The following is a 14,906-nucleotide window of genomic DNA, read 5'->3' on the forward strand; positions in this document are numbered from 1 at the left end:
GTGCTTGTGCTTCTGTTAAACTGATGATTACCTGAACTAAATACTAGCTATGAGAACAGCTTTTTGTATGTCATCACATGTGGGAGATAAAACTTATAAAGCTTTTGAATTTATTTCCAAACATAATTGGTACCTTACAGAGATGCAGCATACCTCATGTTGTTTTATTGTATAAATTGCAGTGCATATGTTATAATGGCTTTTCAGAAATGTAAAACAAATTATCCTTTTGTCAATCTTGCTCTAACCACAGTCACATCATAAGGAGAGGGTAGGATGTATTGGAAAAGAAAAGTACTCACTGAACAGATTTGGGGAGAGGGATTAGCAAACTGGAGATAAGGTGCGTGTTGTCTATGGACCTGTAAAAATCCATGTCTCTGACTGAATGTGCATTGAAGGGAATGAAGTGACGATGAACTACTGTACAAAGAAAACCAAGCTGGGAAAAGCAGACAGGGTTTTTTTTTTCCTGCTTTTTGCTTTTGGTAACTGGAATCCTAGTGTTTTTGCAACAATGCTTGCTTAAATGTTTTCAGGCAAAATTGACTTTGTTTTGCATGTCTGTACTCCTTTTAAGGAATGTTAGTCTTAGGAAAACAAAGATATTTGAAAGGTTAGAGAAGTCCAGGAAAATGGCCTTTTAGAAAAGAGGACATGCATTGTTTCTCCTTGCAATAGAAGTGATAGTGATGTTTATTAAATTGCACGTACCATATGATGCTTCATATTTTTCCATTTGATTTCCTGTAGGGTGATTTCACTTGGAACAGCATGTCAGGGCGCAGCGTTCGGCTGAAGTCAGTTCCCGTTCAAAGCCTCTCAGAGCTGGAACGTGCTCGGCTACAGGAAGTGGCTTTTTATCAGCTGCAGCAGGAGTATGACCTGGGATGTCAGATTACTATCCCCAAAGGTAAGCGCACGATAAACCATCTCTGTTTAGATTGCTAAGCCTCCTCCTCATAAGCCACTGACTTCATATCTCAGTAATAAATGGGAGAAAATAGTACATTGTTTACTCCACAGACTTTGTCTTCTGCTTTACTTTTTGTTTAAACACCATAACTACAAAAATTACTAGTAATGGCGCTTATTATGTCCAACTTAAGCCGCTTGAGGGGGGATCATCTGTTCAAGGAAAGATACCTACGGAGCAGATAACCTAAATCAGACCTATTCATGCTGGGATCCCCTGATACTCAGAAGAAAAATATTTTTCTTGCACTTCCTCATATCGAAAAGTATATATTTATCTATGTCAGATAGATCATTCCCTATAAGTGTTTTTTTTAGCTCTCTATTGGCTCTGATGGAAGGTAAGCATCGCTAGTTTAGGCATCTTCTGTATCAAATAAAGTGAATCATAGCCAAGTTTTCCCAAAGACAGTGGTCTTAGAACTTTCCTAAAGTTGTAGAGGGCAATGAGGTTGCCTCTTGGCTTCCTCTTCTCCAGACTAGCCAACCCAAGTGTCCTCAGCCTCTCCTCACAGGACATGCTTTCCAGAATTGTTACCAACTTTGTTGTTGTCCTCTGTACACTTTCCAGTAATTTAACATCCTTCTTATGTTGAGGATTGCAGAACTGCACACAATGCTCAAGAAGAGGCTGCACCAATGCTAAATATAGCGTGTTGGTTCCAGATTGCCTGATCTAGTGGCTGGCAACCCTGCCCATGGCGGGGGGGTTGAAACTAGATGTATTTCAGCTCCTTTCCAAACCAAGCCATTCTATGATTCTATGAAAATCACCTTTTTGACCAGCTGGCTATGCTGTGTTTAATGCCCCCCAAAATGTGGTTTGCCCCTTGGCTACCAGGGCACTCTGCTGATGGATGCTGAGCATGCTGTCACCAGCACGTCCGGATTCCTTTTTGCTGGGCTCCTCCCTAGCAACTCATCTAGTCTGTGCCTGTGTCAGGCCTTGCTCCATCCCAGGTGCAGAACTGAGCACTTAATTTTGTTAAACTCCATACTGGTGCTGATTGCCTGTTGCTCCAGCGTATGCAGATCCCTCTGCAAGGCTTCTCAACCCTCCAAAGTCAACAGCACCTCCAAGTTTAGTGCTAAGAATGCATTCCATTCCTGCATCCATATCACTGATAAAAATGTTGACCAGGACTGTCTGTGGAATAGTTTAGTTTAGACCCTTTGCAGAGACAATTCAGACGCCCTCTTCAAGTTCCCATCACCCCTGGATGATGTGGAGTGCAAAAGTATGTTAAGAGGGGAGAGGTAGCTGTCCAGTTGATTTGCTAATATCACAGGGTTGTGCAAATGGAAATTTTCAAGTTTCAACAATGTGAAACTTGCTCAGTCACTCCAGGCATGCAGGAGTACAAGTAACATAAAACTCAGTCACAGCTAGTGTCCCAAGTTAAAAACAGACTGAAGGTTGTTAAAGGTTTTCTGTAAAAACAAAGCAAAGCAAACCAACCAACCAATCAAAACACAAAAACAATAACAATAACAAACAAAGAAAAGGTGATGTGTTGGGCCAACTTACAGGAAGAACTAGTGTGGTATGTTTGAGAGAGCTGAGGGGGCTGTCTAGGACTGGAGAGATCCATGTATAGAAAGAAGTGCTCTACAGCTCTCTTCTGCTTGAGTGAATATTGCCTGGAAACATTCAGGAGCGGAGGTTAGTAGAATAATCTCTATACTAGAAAACATAGGAAGCTGTTTTAAATGTTGGGATTCTTTGAGGTTCTTTGACTGTTCTTCAAAAGTTGCAAATGAATGACTCTAGAACAGGGCCAGCTGGGCATTTGCTTTCTACAAGCATTTGAGAAATTACTTTTACTGGCACGAGTGTTGTGGAAAGTAAAACCCCATTGTTCTTGGGTAGCAAATGTTTTGCCAAGCATGCTTGTATGGAGGTCAAGTCTGAGTACAGAAACATCTGCCTTATCTTTATAGTCACAATAACATCATATCACTACTGGTAGCTTCATAATGTTTCAGTTCTGCCATGCTCAGAAGGCCACTTTGTTACAGCCATGTGCAGTTAGCCTTTTAGGGCCCATCTGGCCATTCCCACACTAGGAGAGGAATGCATAGAATGTAATACCTGGTATGTAATCCCTCTATTTCACTTGTATTGCAGCCATTACCCTTAATAAAACACACTACTGACATCTATAACTTAAATATCCTGTGGTCACAGAGGGAGGACCACTTCTCACAGGAGTTTAACTGGCGTGTTATTTAAAATATGTAAGGTTGGACTTCAGTAAGCAATTAGAATGAATTTAAAAACAATGACTCTTGATGAATTTGTATTTATGACAGAGCTACTTCAAATCTGTTTTTTTGTTTGCTTGTTTTTCTGCCTTGTGCCTGTCTTTCAGTTTCTGGAATCGACATCTTTCTCAGTTCCATGGCACCCTCCCATCTGCCAGCAATAACTATACCACAAATCATGTGTACTTTCTCTAGGTTAATGTGTAAAGTTGAAGGGTTATCAGTTCCAACCAGAGCATTAGTTTATATACTAATGCAGTTATTCCATGGAATATTTTCAATTTGCTGTCTGATGTTCTAAATAGCACAATGATAAGTTTTTGGTGCAGCTCATTTGCAGTCACTGTTAAGAATATACTGTGCCTTTCTCATTTCAAGGAAGTAGAATCTCTTTCCAGTAGAAGAAAGAAAAAAAAAAAGATGCAATTCGCTTTATGTACGTGCTTACATCTTTCTGACTTTCCATTTGTGTGTGTACTTTTCCACACGTAATGAGAAAAATTAATCTTTTACTGCATGTCTACACACAAAAAACAGCAACAATTTGGTAACTCAAGTCTCATAGCTTTTTTCACAGTAAAACAAGTATGAAAAAGGAGGGTAAATTCTTTCCTTCTTCTTTGTTCATAAGCTCCAGGTAGCTCTTGGGCAGAGGAAGTATTGAATGGCGTTTGTTAGGAGCAGTTTCCACAACAGGTATTTAGGAAATACAATAACATTCTACTTCACTGAGCCTCTTGTAGTTTGTGTTTGCGAGCACTGGTAAGCACTGCTAGGGCCTTATCAGTTACAGTAAATGAGGAGTTAGGGCACCAACCCTAACCTAACTCCTCAAGCATGAGGTATTGTGGAAGCAAGGAGTACAGGAGGAAAAATGGAAACGCTGCTAATTCTGTGTATTGCTCAGGTAGGTGTCCATATACCAATGTAATATGCAAACATAAATGGTTGATCTTTTTGGTTCCTTAGGACCTTAGGTGTATATTTTCATTTTTCTTATCATTCTTTTCTTACAATCAATAATAATAAATCCCAGTATTAACCCACGTTTCAGTAGAATACTACTATGTGATCAAACTTCATTTTTTGTAGGAAGACTTAGCACAAGAGTTCAGGACCAAAGGTTCAGAGTAACTTGGTAAAATATCTTTATTCCAGTCTCATCTTCAAAATACAAGATTGATGTGTCTAGAATTGAACTTTGATGTTATGCATTCACCCAGGATTGTAAACAGATCAGATGCAACAGATTGCAATACATGCAGTAGGTTGGACGAAGGCCAGAACATCCATCTCTGATGAATTATCTTGCTTTTGTTGGCTTGGGTCACAGCATTAATGCTAGGTTGATGTAGTATTTCTGTTTTAGCACACGCCACATTCCAAAGTATATTTATGCTATGGTACAAGTGCTGCATACATTTACTTTGTACCTTTGAATTTATTATTTTAATGTTTCCCAAATGTTTTGGAGGGAGAATCCAAAGATAGGCCACAGAATTTTCTTCATTTTCCAGATCTGAAAATAAACTTGCTCTCCAGCTATTTTAGCAAGTGTACAAAGTGTAATCAAAGAAATTAATTGCCTTTTCTAAGAAGACTGTTTACTGTATTGTTGCCACCTATGACAAGAATGTACACACACATTAATATTTATTGTTCAGCAACTAAGTCATACACAGCAGTTTCAGAAATTATAGCAAGTCTTCTACTTTCTGAGGTAATTTCTTTTTAGAGTAACTGGGACAGCTGGGGAGAGAAGGTAATACTTAATTTTAGTGTTTAGCTAGCATTTGTCAAATCTAGTTCTCAGTTCATTTAGTTAGTTATAATTACAATAAATATGATCTCATGTTGTCTTTAGAAACTTAAACACAGTCTCAGTCATTGAAGGAAAGATTATTGCTTGTGCTGTTTTAACATGTACTGTTGGACATTTTTGTGTGCAAGATCTGTAGCCAGTTTCACCAGGTGTGTGATGCTGTGCATCTGCTCCTATGAAGTATTAGTCTCCTGTAGGACTTCCTTCAGTAAGGTAAATTTTGAACTACATAAATACAGACTGAGTGTTGAGACAACTCTGTGTTTGAAATGGAACAAAACTCAAGTAATTAGGTTTTCCGAATTTTTATTGTTCATTGGTGCACTTTGTCCCCAGTATGTTTCAGTTAAGCTCCAAATAAAAATGGCAATTCAGTTATGTGTTCCCCACTTCTTCTTTATTTTGGCAGGGAGGAGACTTTTGGATCAATTTTTTGCTTACATCACTCATCATTGTATTTCATTATCCATTTTTCTTAACACTGAGCGTGAGTTTGATTTTTATCTGGACTTGCATTTTTGTAAGGGCTCCAAGCTGCTCGTTGTTTTTAATCATTGACCATGTTACATACTGTGTAGATAGTTATACCACGAGAAAGCATCTAAGTAAACTCTAGCTGGTGCTTTGTGGAGCTACAAGATTACATGCTTTTGTGCTTGTATACAGTATGCCTTTTAAGCGAAGAAGCTTACTGTCATCACTCTTCATGCCAACCTTTGCAGATGCTTCTCATATAATACTGTCTCTAACATGGTGATCTGAGTCCAGGCAGCATTTGTAAGATTTGCTTTCAATAAAGCAGCATTCATGAAAGTTATATTAAAGACAAGCAAGACTGCAAGCTGAATTCTGCTCTTTGACACTACGTTAGTAAGACTTTGATCTGTTTTATCAACCTTGCTCTATCAAACCTGCTCAGAGCACTTGTTGAAGGCTGTGCATCTTGCTGTCTTCACATGGAAGCTATTTTCTCATTTTTATTTTTCCCCCAAATCCCAATTTTCCATAAAACGTGAACTTTTCTAAGAATTGTTTTCTTTCCTCCCAAGAAAAAGCACTATCTCTCAGTCTGAGAAGAGAAAATAAAATTGACTTAGTGTTTTGAGCTGGGAGAAGTCCCAGCTGCAGGATGGAGGCATTTGGAGCAGTCAGCCTTGTGGTCTGCTACACAGGAGTTTGTCAAAGTGAAGGTGACAGAGGCTTTTCCAGACAGGGAGATACGCAAGCCAAAAAGGATTTTTATTTTTTTTCTTCTCCACGGAAAGAAATTTGCAGAAACTTCTTGCTATGATTTTTTTTTTCAGATTTGGCTTCTTGCCACAATTGAGAGAAGAAAAACATGTGAAATATATGAAGCTTGCAAGAACTTAATTTTTCTAATGATAGAACAGAAGAAGTAATAACGTATCTTCAAAACTTACGAAATTTTTTAGCCATCTGTTCCTTTTTTTAAACTTTGTTGTTAGGCAGCTATTTTACAAAAGTCTCTATGTAATGCTCAGCAAATTGATTTCCATGATTTTCTTCTGTCACATACTAGGAATGACGTATCTGATTATGTCAGCCTACTTATTCAATCAGGTAGAAACAGGCTAATAACAATTTTAAAGGCAAATGCTTCATTGTTCAGTACAAGGAAAAAAGGCTTCTGTTTTTATTTATTAGCCTGTATGTGGGTAAATAGGTGCTTTGATCAAGAAGTGGTGTGCATTACAGTCAGTGCTATAGGAATACAGAAGTACAAAATATTATGATCAACTTTTCCATATACAAAGGTTATAAAACTGTTATTGGTGACAGAATCCTGACCTGAGGTTTTCAGTATTAGGGCAGGGTAATCCTAAGGGCTTGTTTTGTTATTTGGATCCTGACTTGTGTGGGCTTAGGGTAGAGCTCTTACAAATTCAGAGCCAGAGACTGCTGCGTGCATGTATTTGAAATATGTGAAGTCCAATTGAGTCTAGATATTACTTCAGAGATATTAAAAAATTCCTGTCTAATGTAATTTCCTTAATAGTGCATTCAAAATAGCAAATGACTAAAACTATGTACAAGTGTTGCTCCAAAAGTGATGCCTCCTATTTTATTGTGTTGGCCCACAACATCAGAGATGGATGTAGGTGGTATGGCGGTAGAGGCTGAATCTTCCTACCAATATCCCATTACACGTTGTTGCCGTGTGACAGACGGCAGCAGAGGGGCAGTCTGACAAAATGGCATCTGATGTGGAAGTGTGGATGAAGCAAAGTGGTGTCACTGAATTTCTCCATGCGGAAAAAATGGCAGCCAGTGACATTCATTGACAGCTGCTGAACTGGAGTTTCTGGAGACCAAACAGTGGATGTGAGCACAGTGAGGGGTGGTGGTGCATTTCAGCAGTGGCGACACTGACAGTAGGTCACTTGCATTGGTTCAGACTGTTCTGAGTATGGCATGATGGCTCTTGTTCATTGCTGGAGAAAATGCATAGCTACTGGTTGTGACTGTACTGAAAAAGAGTGTTTTGTAACTGAGAATTTGCTCTATCAAATAGTGTTATTGTGCTCTTACTATCAGCTATAGTTTCCATGGAAATAAATAGGAGGCATTACTTTCAGAGTGACCGACATATACACTCATTCAGCATTTTGTTTATGTAATTATGGCCTATGGAAATCTCAGTTTCCATTTTAAAATGTTACTCATGAGAATACTGAAAAAGCTCAAACATGGCCTGAGTAAAACAGTTTCAGGAACCAGAATGCATATGTAAAAGCTCTAAAACACAATGTTTTGAAAATTGGTTCAATTCTTCATTTCTTTTCTAAATCACTGCAAGAACACCTAGCATAACAGAAGTACTCCTGATGATGTTTTGCCACATGTCTTCAGAACCTATTGTAGTCCTGGCCCTTTGTTTCTGAAAACTCAGCTAGACTGTCCTTACTTTGCAAATAATCCACATTAGTATGTGGTGATTCTGCTGAAGCTTCTAATTGAAGCTTTATCAAGAATACTGACATTGTAACTTACTGATCCTCATGTTCTACTTGACTTTGGCAGAGTTTTGCTTTAACATGTACATTCTTCTGGTATAAATCTTCTAAACTTTTCAGTTGAATATCAGATTTATTTCTATTATGCATATTGCTCTCCTCAAAAGTGCATTAGGGGAGTGGATCTGAAGAAGACTGCTTCTTGCTTTAGGCAGAAGAGTTAGTTTCTCATGTTTATTCAAATGCATGGTTTCAGCGGAGCTGTGGTTGGTGCCAGAAGTCTAAGTTATGTCTCTAAATACTGATTAGGAAAGATAAAATGAGTACTTACAGATTTACATAATCAGAGCTCTGGTACAATGTATATCTTTGCATTTTTTCATTTCTTTTCCACTTCTCCCCTTTCTTAGGGGATCATTTTATAGAATCATAGAATTAATAAGGACGGAAAAAAAAGACCTCTAAGATCATCTAGTCCTACTGTCAATTTAATTAAGCCTTCAGCATTATGAGGTAGTAGGAGATGAGCACTGACCATGGCTTTGTAGATTCTAAATAGTATAGATTTGTTAGGCTTTTACACCAAAGAGGTTACCTGGGGATCTAACGGAGACCTAATCTCCTGATGAATGTTTTTAAGACTAGATTAGAAAAATGTGTGACTGTATTTCTGTGCTGGAAGTCAACATAAGTGTTCTCTGCAGATCTCATGCTTTTATCCTTATAGTGTACATTGTAAACATCTGCCTCTCTTTATAAATTAAAAAGTAGTAAGCAAGATTATTGATGCTACAGATAAAGAGGGCAAGTAATGATTACAATAAAACACTGTTAGAAAGAAGATCCACTGTTAATTTTTCAAACAGATAGCGTCTCAATTATTGTGGCCAGCAGCCTGTCCAGTGAAAGACCTTCTGCACCTTGATTTTCCTTTGTTGCACTAAAAGTTACTCTCATCTCATGTCTTCGTTAAGTCTCTGAGCGCAGTAGAGGAGTATTATAGACTGGGCTAATTGCTCCTCACAGATGTGTATGAAGGGTTCATGACAACAAAAGAGATGGTTGGTGGATGGAAGGGGACATGCATGCCTGGAAGCACCTCTGTGACCACTGGGAGATCCTCTAGATGAAGACTTGGGAGAATTCCCTGTGCACATGTGGAGCTCAGCTGGTGTTCGTGCAGAGAGCACTCTTGGGGGAATTCTCTAAGGGAAACATAAGTGTGGTTGCTTTTTCACCTGCCAGCATGGTCATGCAAGCCAGCTAATCAATACTCTAAAAAATTAATGCCAGCTAGTGGCAGCTCCATGTCTGTTCTTCTAGTCCAGCCTGTACTTTGGGGATTAAAGGTAATTCTTCTTACCAAATCAAGAGTCATTTTGACTAGGAAAGTCATGAAAGTACTTTTTTTTTCTCATTTATATTATGAAATGCCTTTTTTTGTAGGTAGTTAATGCCAGGAAGCAGTCAATATTCACCCACCTCCAGTGGACTGAAGGCAGTTCTAGAGCAGTTATTTGTAATGTTGTCTCAGATGACAGCATCACAGCTCCTGTTTTTATTTCCGACTTTTTTTTTTTTCTAGTGCAACTAAAATATTTTATTTTACTGTCATTTGTTTTGATATAGTAATCTAGTCAGTTTTAAACCCATTTTACTATCTATCATGAAAGCCCTGAAAGCAGGGCATGTTGTTCTCTTTCTCAAAGCTCACAAGCCTCTGCCCATCGTCATGGTGCCTGGGTGCCTTATGTGTAAAGTAAGCATCAGCAGCAAAGCCTCAAGCTCTGCTCATGCTTACCTCTTGAACCTGCAGCTCCCTGCCCAGAGGGACTACAGTGCCTCAGATTGTGCGTTCTGCAGCCCAGACCTTGCTACAGTGCCTGAGTTCTTTATCCGCTCTGTCCCAGGGTTTGGCTCTCTCCATCAGAGCACATTGCATGTGCATTTACCCACCAGTTAGCAAAGTCCCTCATGACTGAGAAACATGGAGGAACAAATTTTAAAATATCAAAGGAGTTACTTTCTTTTAGTGTATACACTTGAAAACTATTTTATACTGTTATACACTTGGGAAGGTGTAGGCAAGAATGGTGTTTTCTTAGGATCCCTCCATCCACAGGAGTTGAGTAGCATTTGCCCACTGAATTAGAGCATTGACCAGAGTCAGCATTCTTTGTGGAGAAGGATCCGTACCTATCTCATTACAGTCTGAGACTACATCTGTATCCTCCTGTTTTTCAAGATATAACATTTTTTCTTTAGCAAGCTGGAACACAACTCTTTCTGATGGAAACAGACATTAAGAATAGGGTTCAATAGAAATGGGGCATTTTTCACTCTACCAGATTTGATTCTAGTCTGGAACTACACCTTTATATGTGTTTTCCCAAAGGACAAGAAAGTCCTCTGACAGTATGGTTAGCTGGTGTAAATTAATATATCGCCTTCGCCTTCAGAATAAACACAGCATCAAAAAATGACAAATACCTGGTAACCAAATTTTGGAATGTTTTCTTTTGTATTATATTGTATTGCTGTTGTTTGTTTGATGCTTTTAAAAAAAAAATCTATCAGGAGCACGTAAAATCACTGGTAAACTGTCATTTTATTGATAAAACTCAGGGCCCTGTAGGGATGCAATTTTTTTTTTGAAGTGGGTGAGGATTACAGCAGTTCTGTGTTCTCTGGCAAGTTCCCCGGCAATTTTTGAATATTTTCTAGAAAAACAGTATTATTCATTTATATGGCACTAGAGCTGAATTATTGTATTACATTGTAAGGAAGTGATGTATAACGCAAGATTTGCTACATCGTTTAAACCTGTGTGTTTACACGCTGTAATTCCTCTGTGTTTCATTTTAATAATCAGTAATGCAGTAGCCCAAAGGGCTACTACACATATAAGTATAACGTTACCAATGTAAATCTGTATCTGAAGAGGATACACTAAAAATAGATTATCGAAGAGTATAATGGGTTGAGAAGGAAGAACAGAGAAGCACGTGTTTCAAGAAAAGCAAACATTTAGAGAAATGTTTAGATGTTATACTGAGGGACATGGTTTAGTGGGAAGTAATGGTGACAGGTGGACTGTTGGACGGGAAGGTCTTACAGGTCTTTTCCAACCTTAGTGATTCTATGATTCTATGCTTTTGCCTGGTGGTTTTCAGTTTCTTCAGTTAGCTGCCGGTTGCCAAGCAGAAAGGACTGCTAATTTAGAACAAAGTGAAGTAAAGAGAGCAACCAAAAAGGGAGAAGCAGGGAGGTAATCCAAAGCCATATAATAATCTGCATTGCTAAAGGAATGTGTATGCACAGCCAAGGACAGGTTACAAGGAGACAGAGAGTGATGGGAAATACCTGGGGGCTCAGCCCTTCCGTTTTCATAGCGCGTGATGTGCCAGAGTCTTTCGCTCCATGTCCTCTGATTGGAAATGTTTACCTTCCTCCTGTGTTGCAGCTGGCAGCACTCTGCGAGTTACTGCGTGGGGACAGCACACGTTAATCTAAATAAACATTTCATGATGGACGTTTATAGGCAAAAGAATGGCTAAGTAAAACCAGCACGCTGCTCTTCAGTAGAGCAGCTCCAAATGCACATCCAGAAGGAAATTTGCATTCTGTCTTGCCCAAAGAAATGATTGCAACTGCAAATGCAGTGCGACAAGGAAAGAAAGCACGGTGTATTCTTTCTTGTTCTCTATTAAATGTTAGCAATACTTTCTGCTTGCAGAGACTCTATTGCTTTCAACACTGCACAGGCAAGAGAATATGTAGTTTGACATTTGGTTCACCCACTGTGTGCAGAGGCTGGCACTTGGGAAATGAATCGCACTTAATGAGTGAGCCAACAGGGAAGTCTGTTGGAGAGGTCAAATGTGGTGGCACTTTGGAATGCAGAATGGATTACATTTTTAAAAAGTTCATTTTGTTTTGATTTAATTACACGGAAGGAAAAAAAATTACTAATATCTATTAAAGGAAAATGACTATGGTTGAAGCAGGAAGGTTGGACTAGATGATCCCAAGTGGTCCCTTCCAACTTCAACCATTCTGTGATTTTGTGAATATAGCTACTAAGAAGTATTTTTATTGAATTATCGCAATATTGGGATTTTTATCCATTTCTGTTTTTATAACTGAGCTATGGACACATAATTCCTCTCTTTATAATGTATGAAAATAACCCTTAATTTTAGAACATGACAAATTTTCTTCCCTAAATGGACAAGAAACACAATTCTCATATGCAAAGAAGACCGCCAATAAAAGAGGAGGAAGATGGGAAGCAGGAGGTGTTCTTTATTCAGTAACCTTGTAGATAACAGAAGATACGTCAAAAATCCAGAAAGCTACATTAGTTAAAGTCTTTCATACAGAATTATGCTTAACAAAAAATAGTGTTGTTGCATATAAGTAACATAAAAGTAACATCTCTCCATGTAGCTAGTCAATATCCTTTATTGTTTATAAACTTTGTTAAACTTTATAAACCCATGCATAAGGGAAAGAAACATTGAATAAATATATTTTTGTTACAGGTTCACTTCAAGCTTATTGCCAGGACAGGACACTTTCTATCATTTAAAATATAATACTCTAATAGTGTCAGAAAAATAACAATAATAATAATAAAAACTGTTATAGTTTTTACTACATATTATTTAAAAAAAAAGAAAAGGAAAGAAAGAAAATTAGATTAGGGCTTCACAGTATAGTGGCTAATAAGTGGCATAATGTGAAAATTGTGGTGAGGAGTGCCTGCATGTTAGATCCAGCTGTGTCACTAACTGCATCACCTTGAACAAATTTCATGCACCACTCATGCTCATGCTGAGCAACACCTGGACTTACCAAGCAGACATGTTGATTTCCATAACTTTCCATAAATGAGTAAAGCAATACTGGAAGTAAATAATAGTAATGGGATTCAGTCTGCACTCTCTCTCTGAGTCATATTTGATGTTGGTAGGTGATCTTGCACAGAGCAACACAGCAATATGTTGTTAAAAAAACACAGTTCTCTTTCTCTTTTTTCTTTTTTTTTTTTACTTTTAAAACTGAAATTTGTGTATCCTCTGCATAAAAATGGTTTCTTACCTAGTTTATATACTCATATGGACTGAAATTTGGATTGTGAAGTGAACTGCACAAAATCTTGAGGCTGTAACTGAAAGTTAAAAGGTGATAGTCTTAACATTGTGGATCAATTTCAACCTTAAACCAAAAATGTTCAAAAATAATAACATCAAAAGTCAGACTCTTCAGTTCCTCAATTCTTGTCTGAAGCCGGTGTATCCGTGCAAATACTTCGGTGTTCTGTAGGCTTTGGTTCACTGACAAAGTCCTAAATAGATGACCTAATTTTTCAAATAGAAAAGTCTCTTTGGTATTAAGTGAACCTGGAAGTGCTCACCACTTTAGAAAAACAGGTCACAGAACAATTTAATATTCACTCAGGAGTTTCATTCCAGGCTTGTTTTTTTCTTAAATATTCATCATGTTAGTCTTAATACATACAGGCCCAGAGAGTGATGTATGCTCTGTAGTGTAAAATGCAGTCAACATATAAATTAGTAAGTACTGGACAAACCAAGTTCATTTCTGAAGCAACTGATCTACATAGCTGCCTGGGCAGATGTTTTTCAGGAAAGTCAGAGTGGGTTAACAGAGAGAAAAAATGGCAACTTCCTTCAATTTGACATTTCCTTGCCTTTTAACAAGAAGACAAGACTTTTGACTTCTCTCGTCTTGCTAATATTCTTGAGTGGAATCTGTTAGCCCTATCCTACTGATCTATAGAAAGAAGGTATTTAGTGATAATTACATGCACACAAGGCTGGATAAATCAGCTGAATGAATAACATTTATCAGTTTGTGCTTTAAACATTCTGAAACCACTAATGAGAATAGCAGGTCATAATCATAGCACTTTGGACTGATACAGTACTACTTGCATAAATATTTGCTAATTAATTTTAAAATGTACAGTAGGTATTATGCACAGACAATTGTTTGTCTGTTTCCAAGAACACTTTGGAAATTAATTATATTCTTAAAACACAATGCAGATAGTAAGTGCTAAGTGTTATTAATTGGGTTTATTTATTATTTAAAACTACTGCAGTTGCACAAAACTTTGTGAAATACATTGTATTTCAGCAGTGCTCACGTCTGACATAACATAAATCAACAATCATATCAATACTTATTTGTTTTTACACAATATAGATTATGATTAATCATGTCTTTTGCTGGGGTTGAGAGGAGAACTAGAACTGACCTCAGAACTCTTGTCGGGTCTCTTAAGCTTTAGCTTTTCACTGAGACTCCCGTCAGTCTTACTTTTGCATTGAACTCTTTTTCTCTTGGCATGGGGTAAACCTTAAATGTAAACGGTTTGTCCATCCTTTGTCCAAGTTAAGTGTGTCCCTTCTATCTTTCTGTCATCTTTCTTCATCTTAAGAGTTCATTCCTGCACAGAATAACTTGCCCAGAGAAGCTGTGGGTGCCCCATCCCTGGTAGCAGTCAAGACCAGGCTGAATGGGGCCCCAAGCACATGATCTGGTGAGTGGCAGCCCTACGTATGGCAGAGGGAGTTGGAGCTCGATGATCTGTAAGGTCCCTTCCAACCTAAGCCATTCTATGATTCTTTGGTTTTCTGTATTTTCTGTCTTGTCTATCTCCAGAACTTCATCCTGTTTCTTACATTCCTCTGGACCTGATCACCGCTATGCAAAAATCCAAGATTTGAAGAAACAAATGTGCAACTATTTGCTCAACCAGTCTTTTACTGATGAATTTCTTCACAGTTGGAGTTCAAAGAATCACCCATTAAGAACCAGGTTCACAAGAAATCATTGAC

The 14,906-nt window shown here is 38.1% G+C and overlaps 1 protein-coding gene across 4 annotated transcripts in view; it reads left to right on the forward strand.

Moving 5' to 3' along the window:
* The window catches only part of ARHGAP6 (Rho GTPase activating protein 6), a 304,111-nt gene that overhangs the window by 245,357 nt on the left and 43,848 nt on the right, over window positions 1–14,906 (forward strand). For all 4 annotated transcript variants that reach the window (XM_021410633.1, XM_021410656.1, XM_021410641.1 and 1 more), the window contains exon 2: window positions 754–913. In XM_021410633.1, coding sequence (XP_021266308.1) covers window positions 775–913 — 139 coding nt within the window. In that variant the 5' untranslated portion in view covers window positions 754–774. The remainder of the gene's footprint in view (window positions 1–753; window positions 914–14,906) is intronic.

The sequence above is a fragment of the Numida meleagris genome, chromosome 1 (assembly GCF_002078875.1).
Source record: "Numida meleagris isolate 19003 breed g44 Domestic line chromosome 1, NumMel1.0, whole genome shotgun sequence".
Taxonomy (NCBI): Eukaryota; Metazoa; Chordata; class Aves; order Galliformes; family Numididae; genus Numida; species Numida meleagris.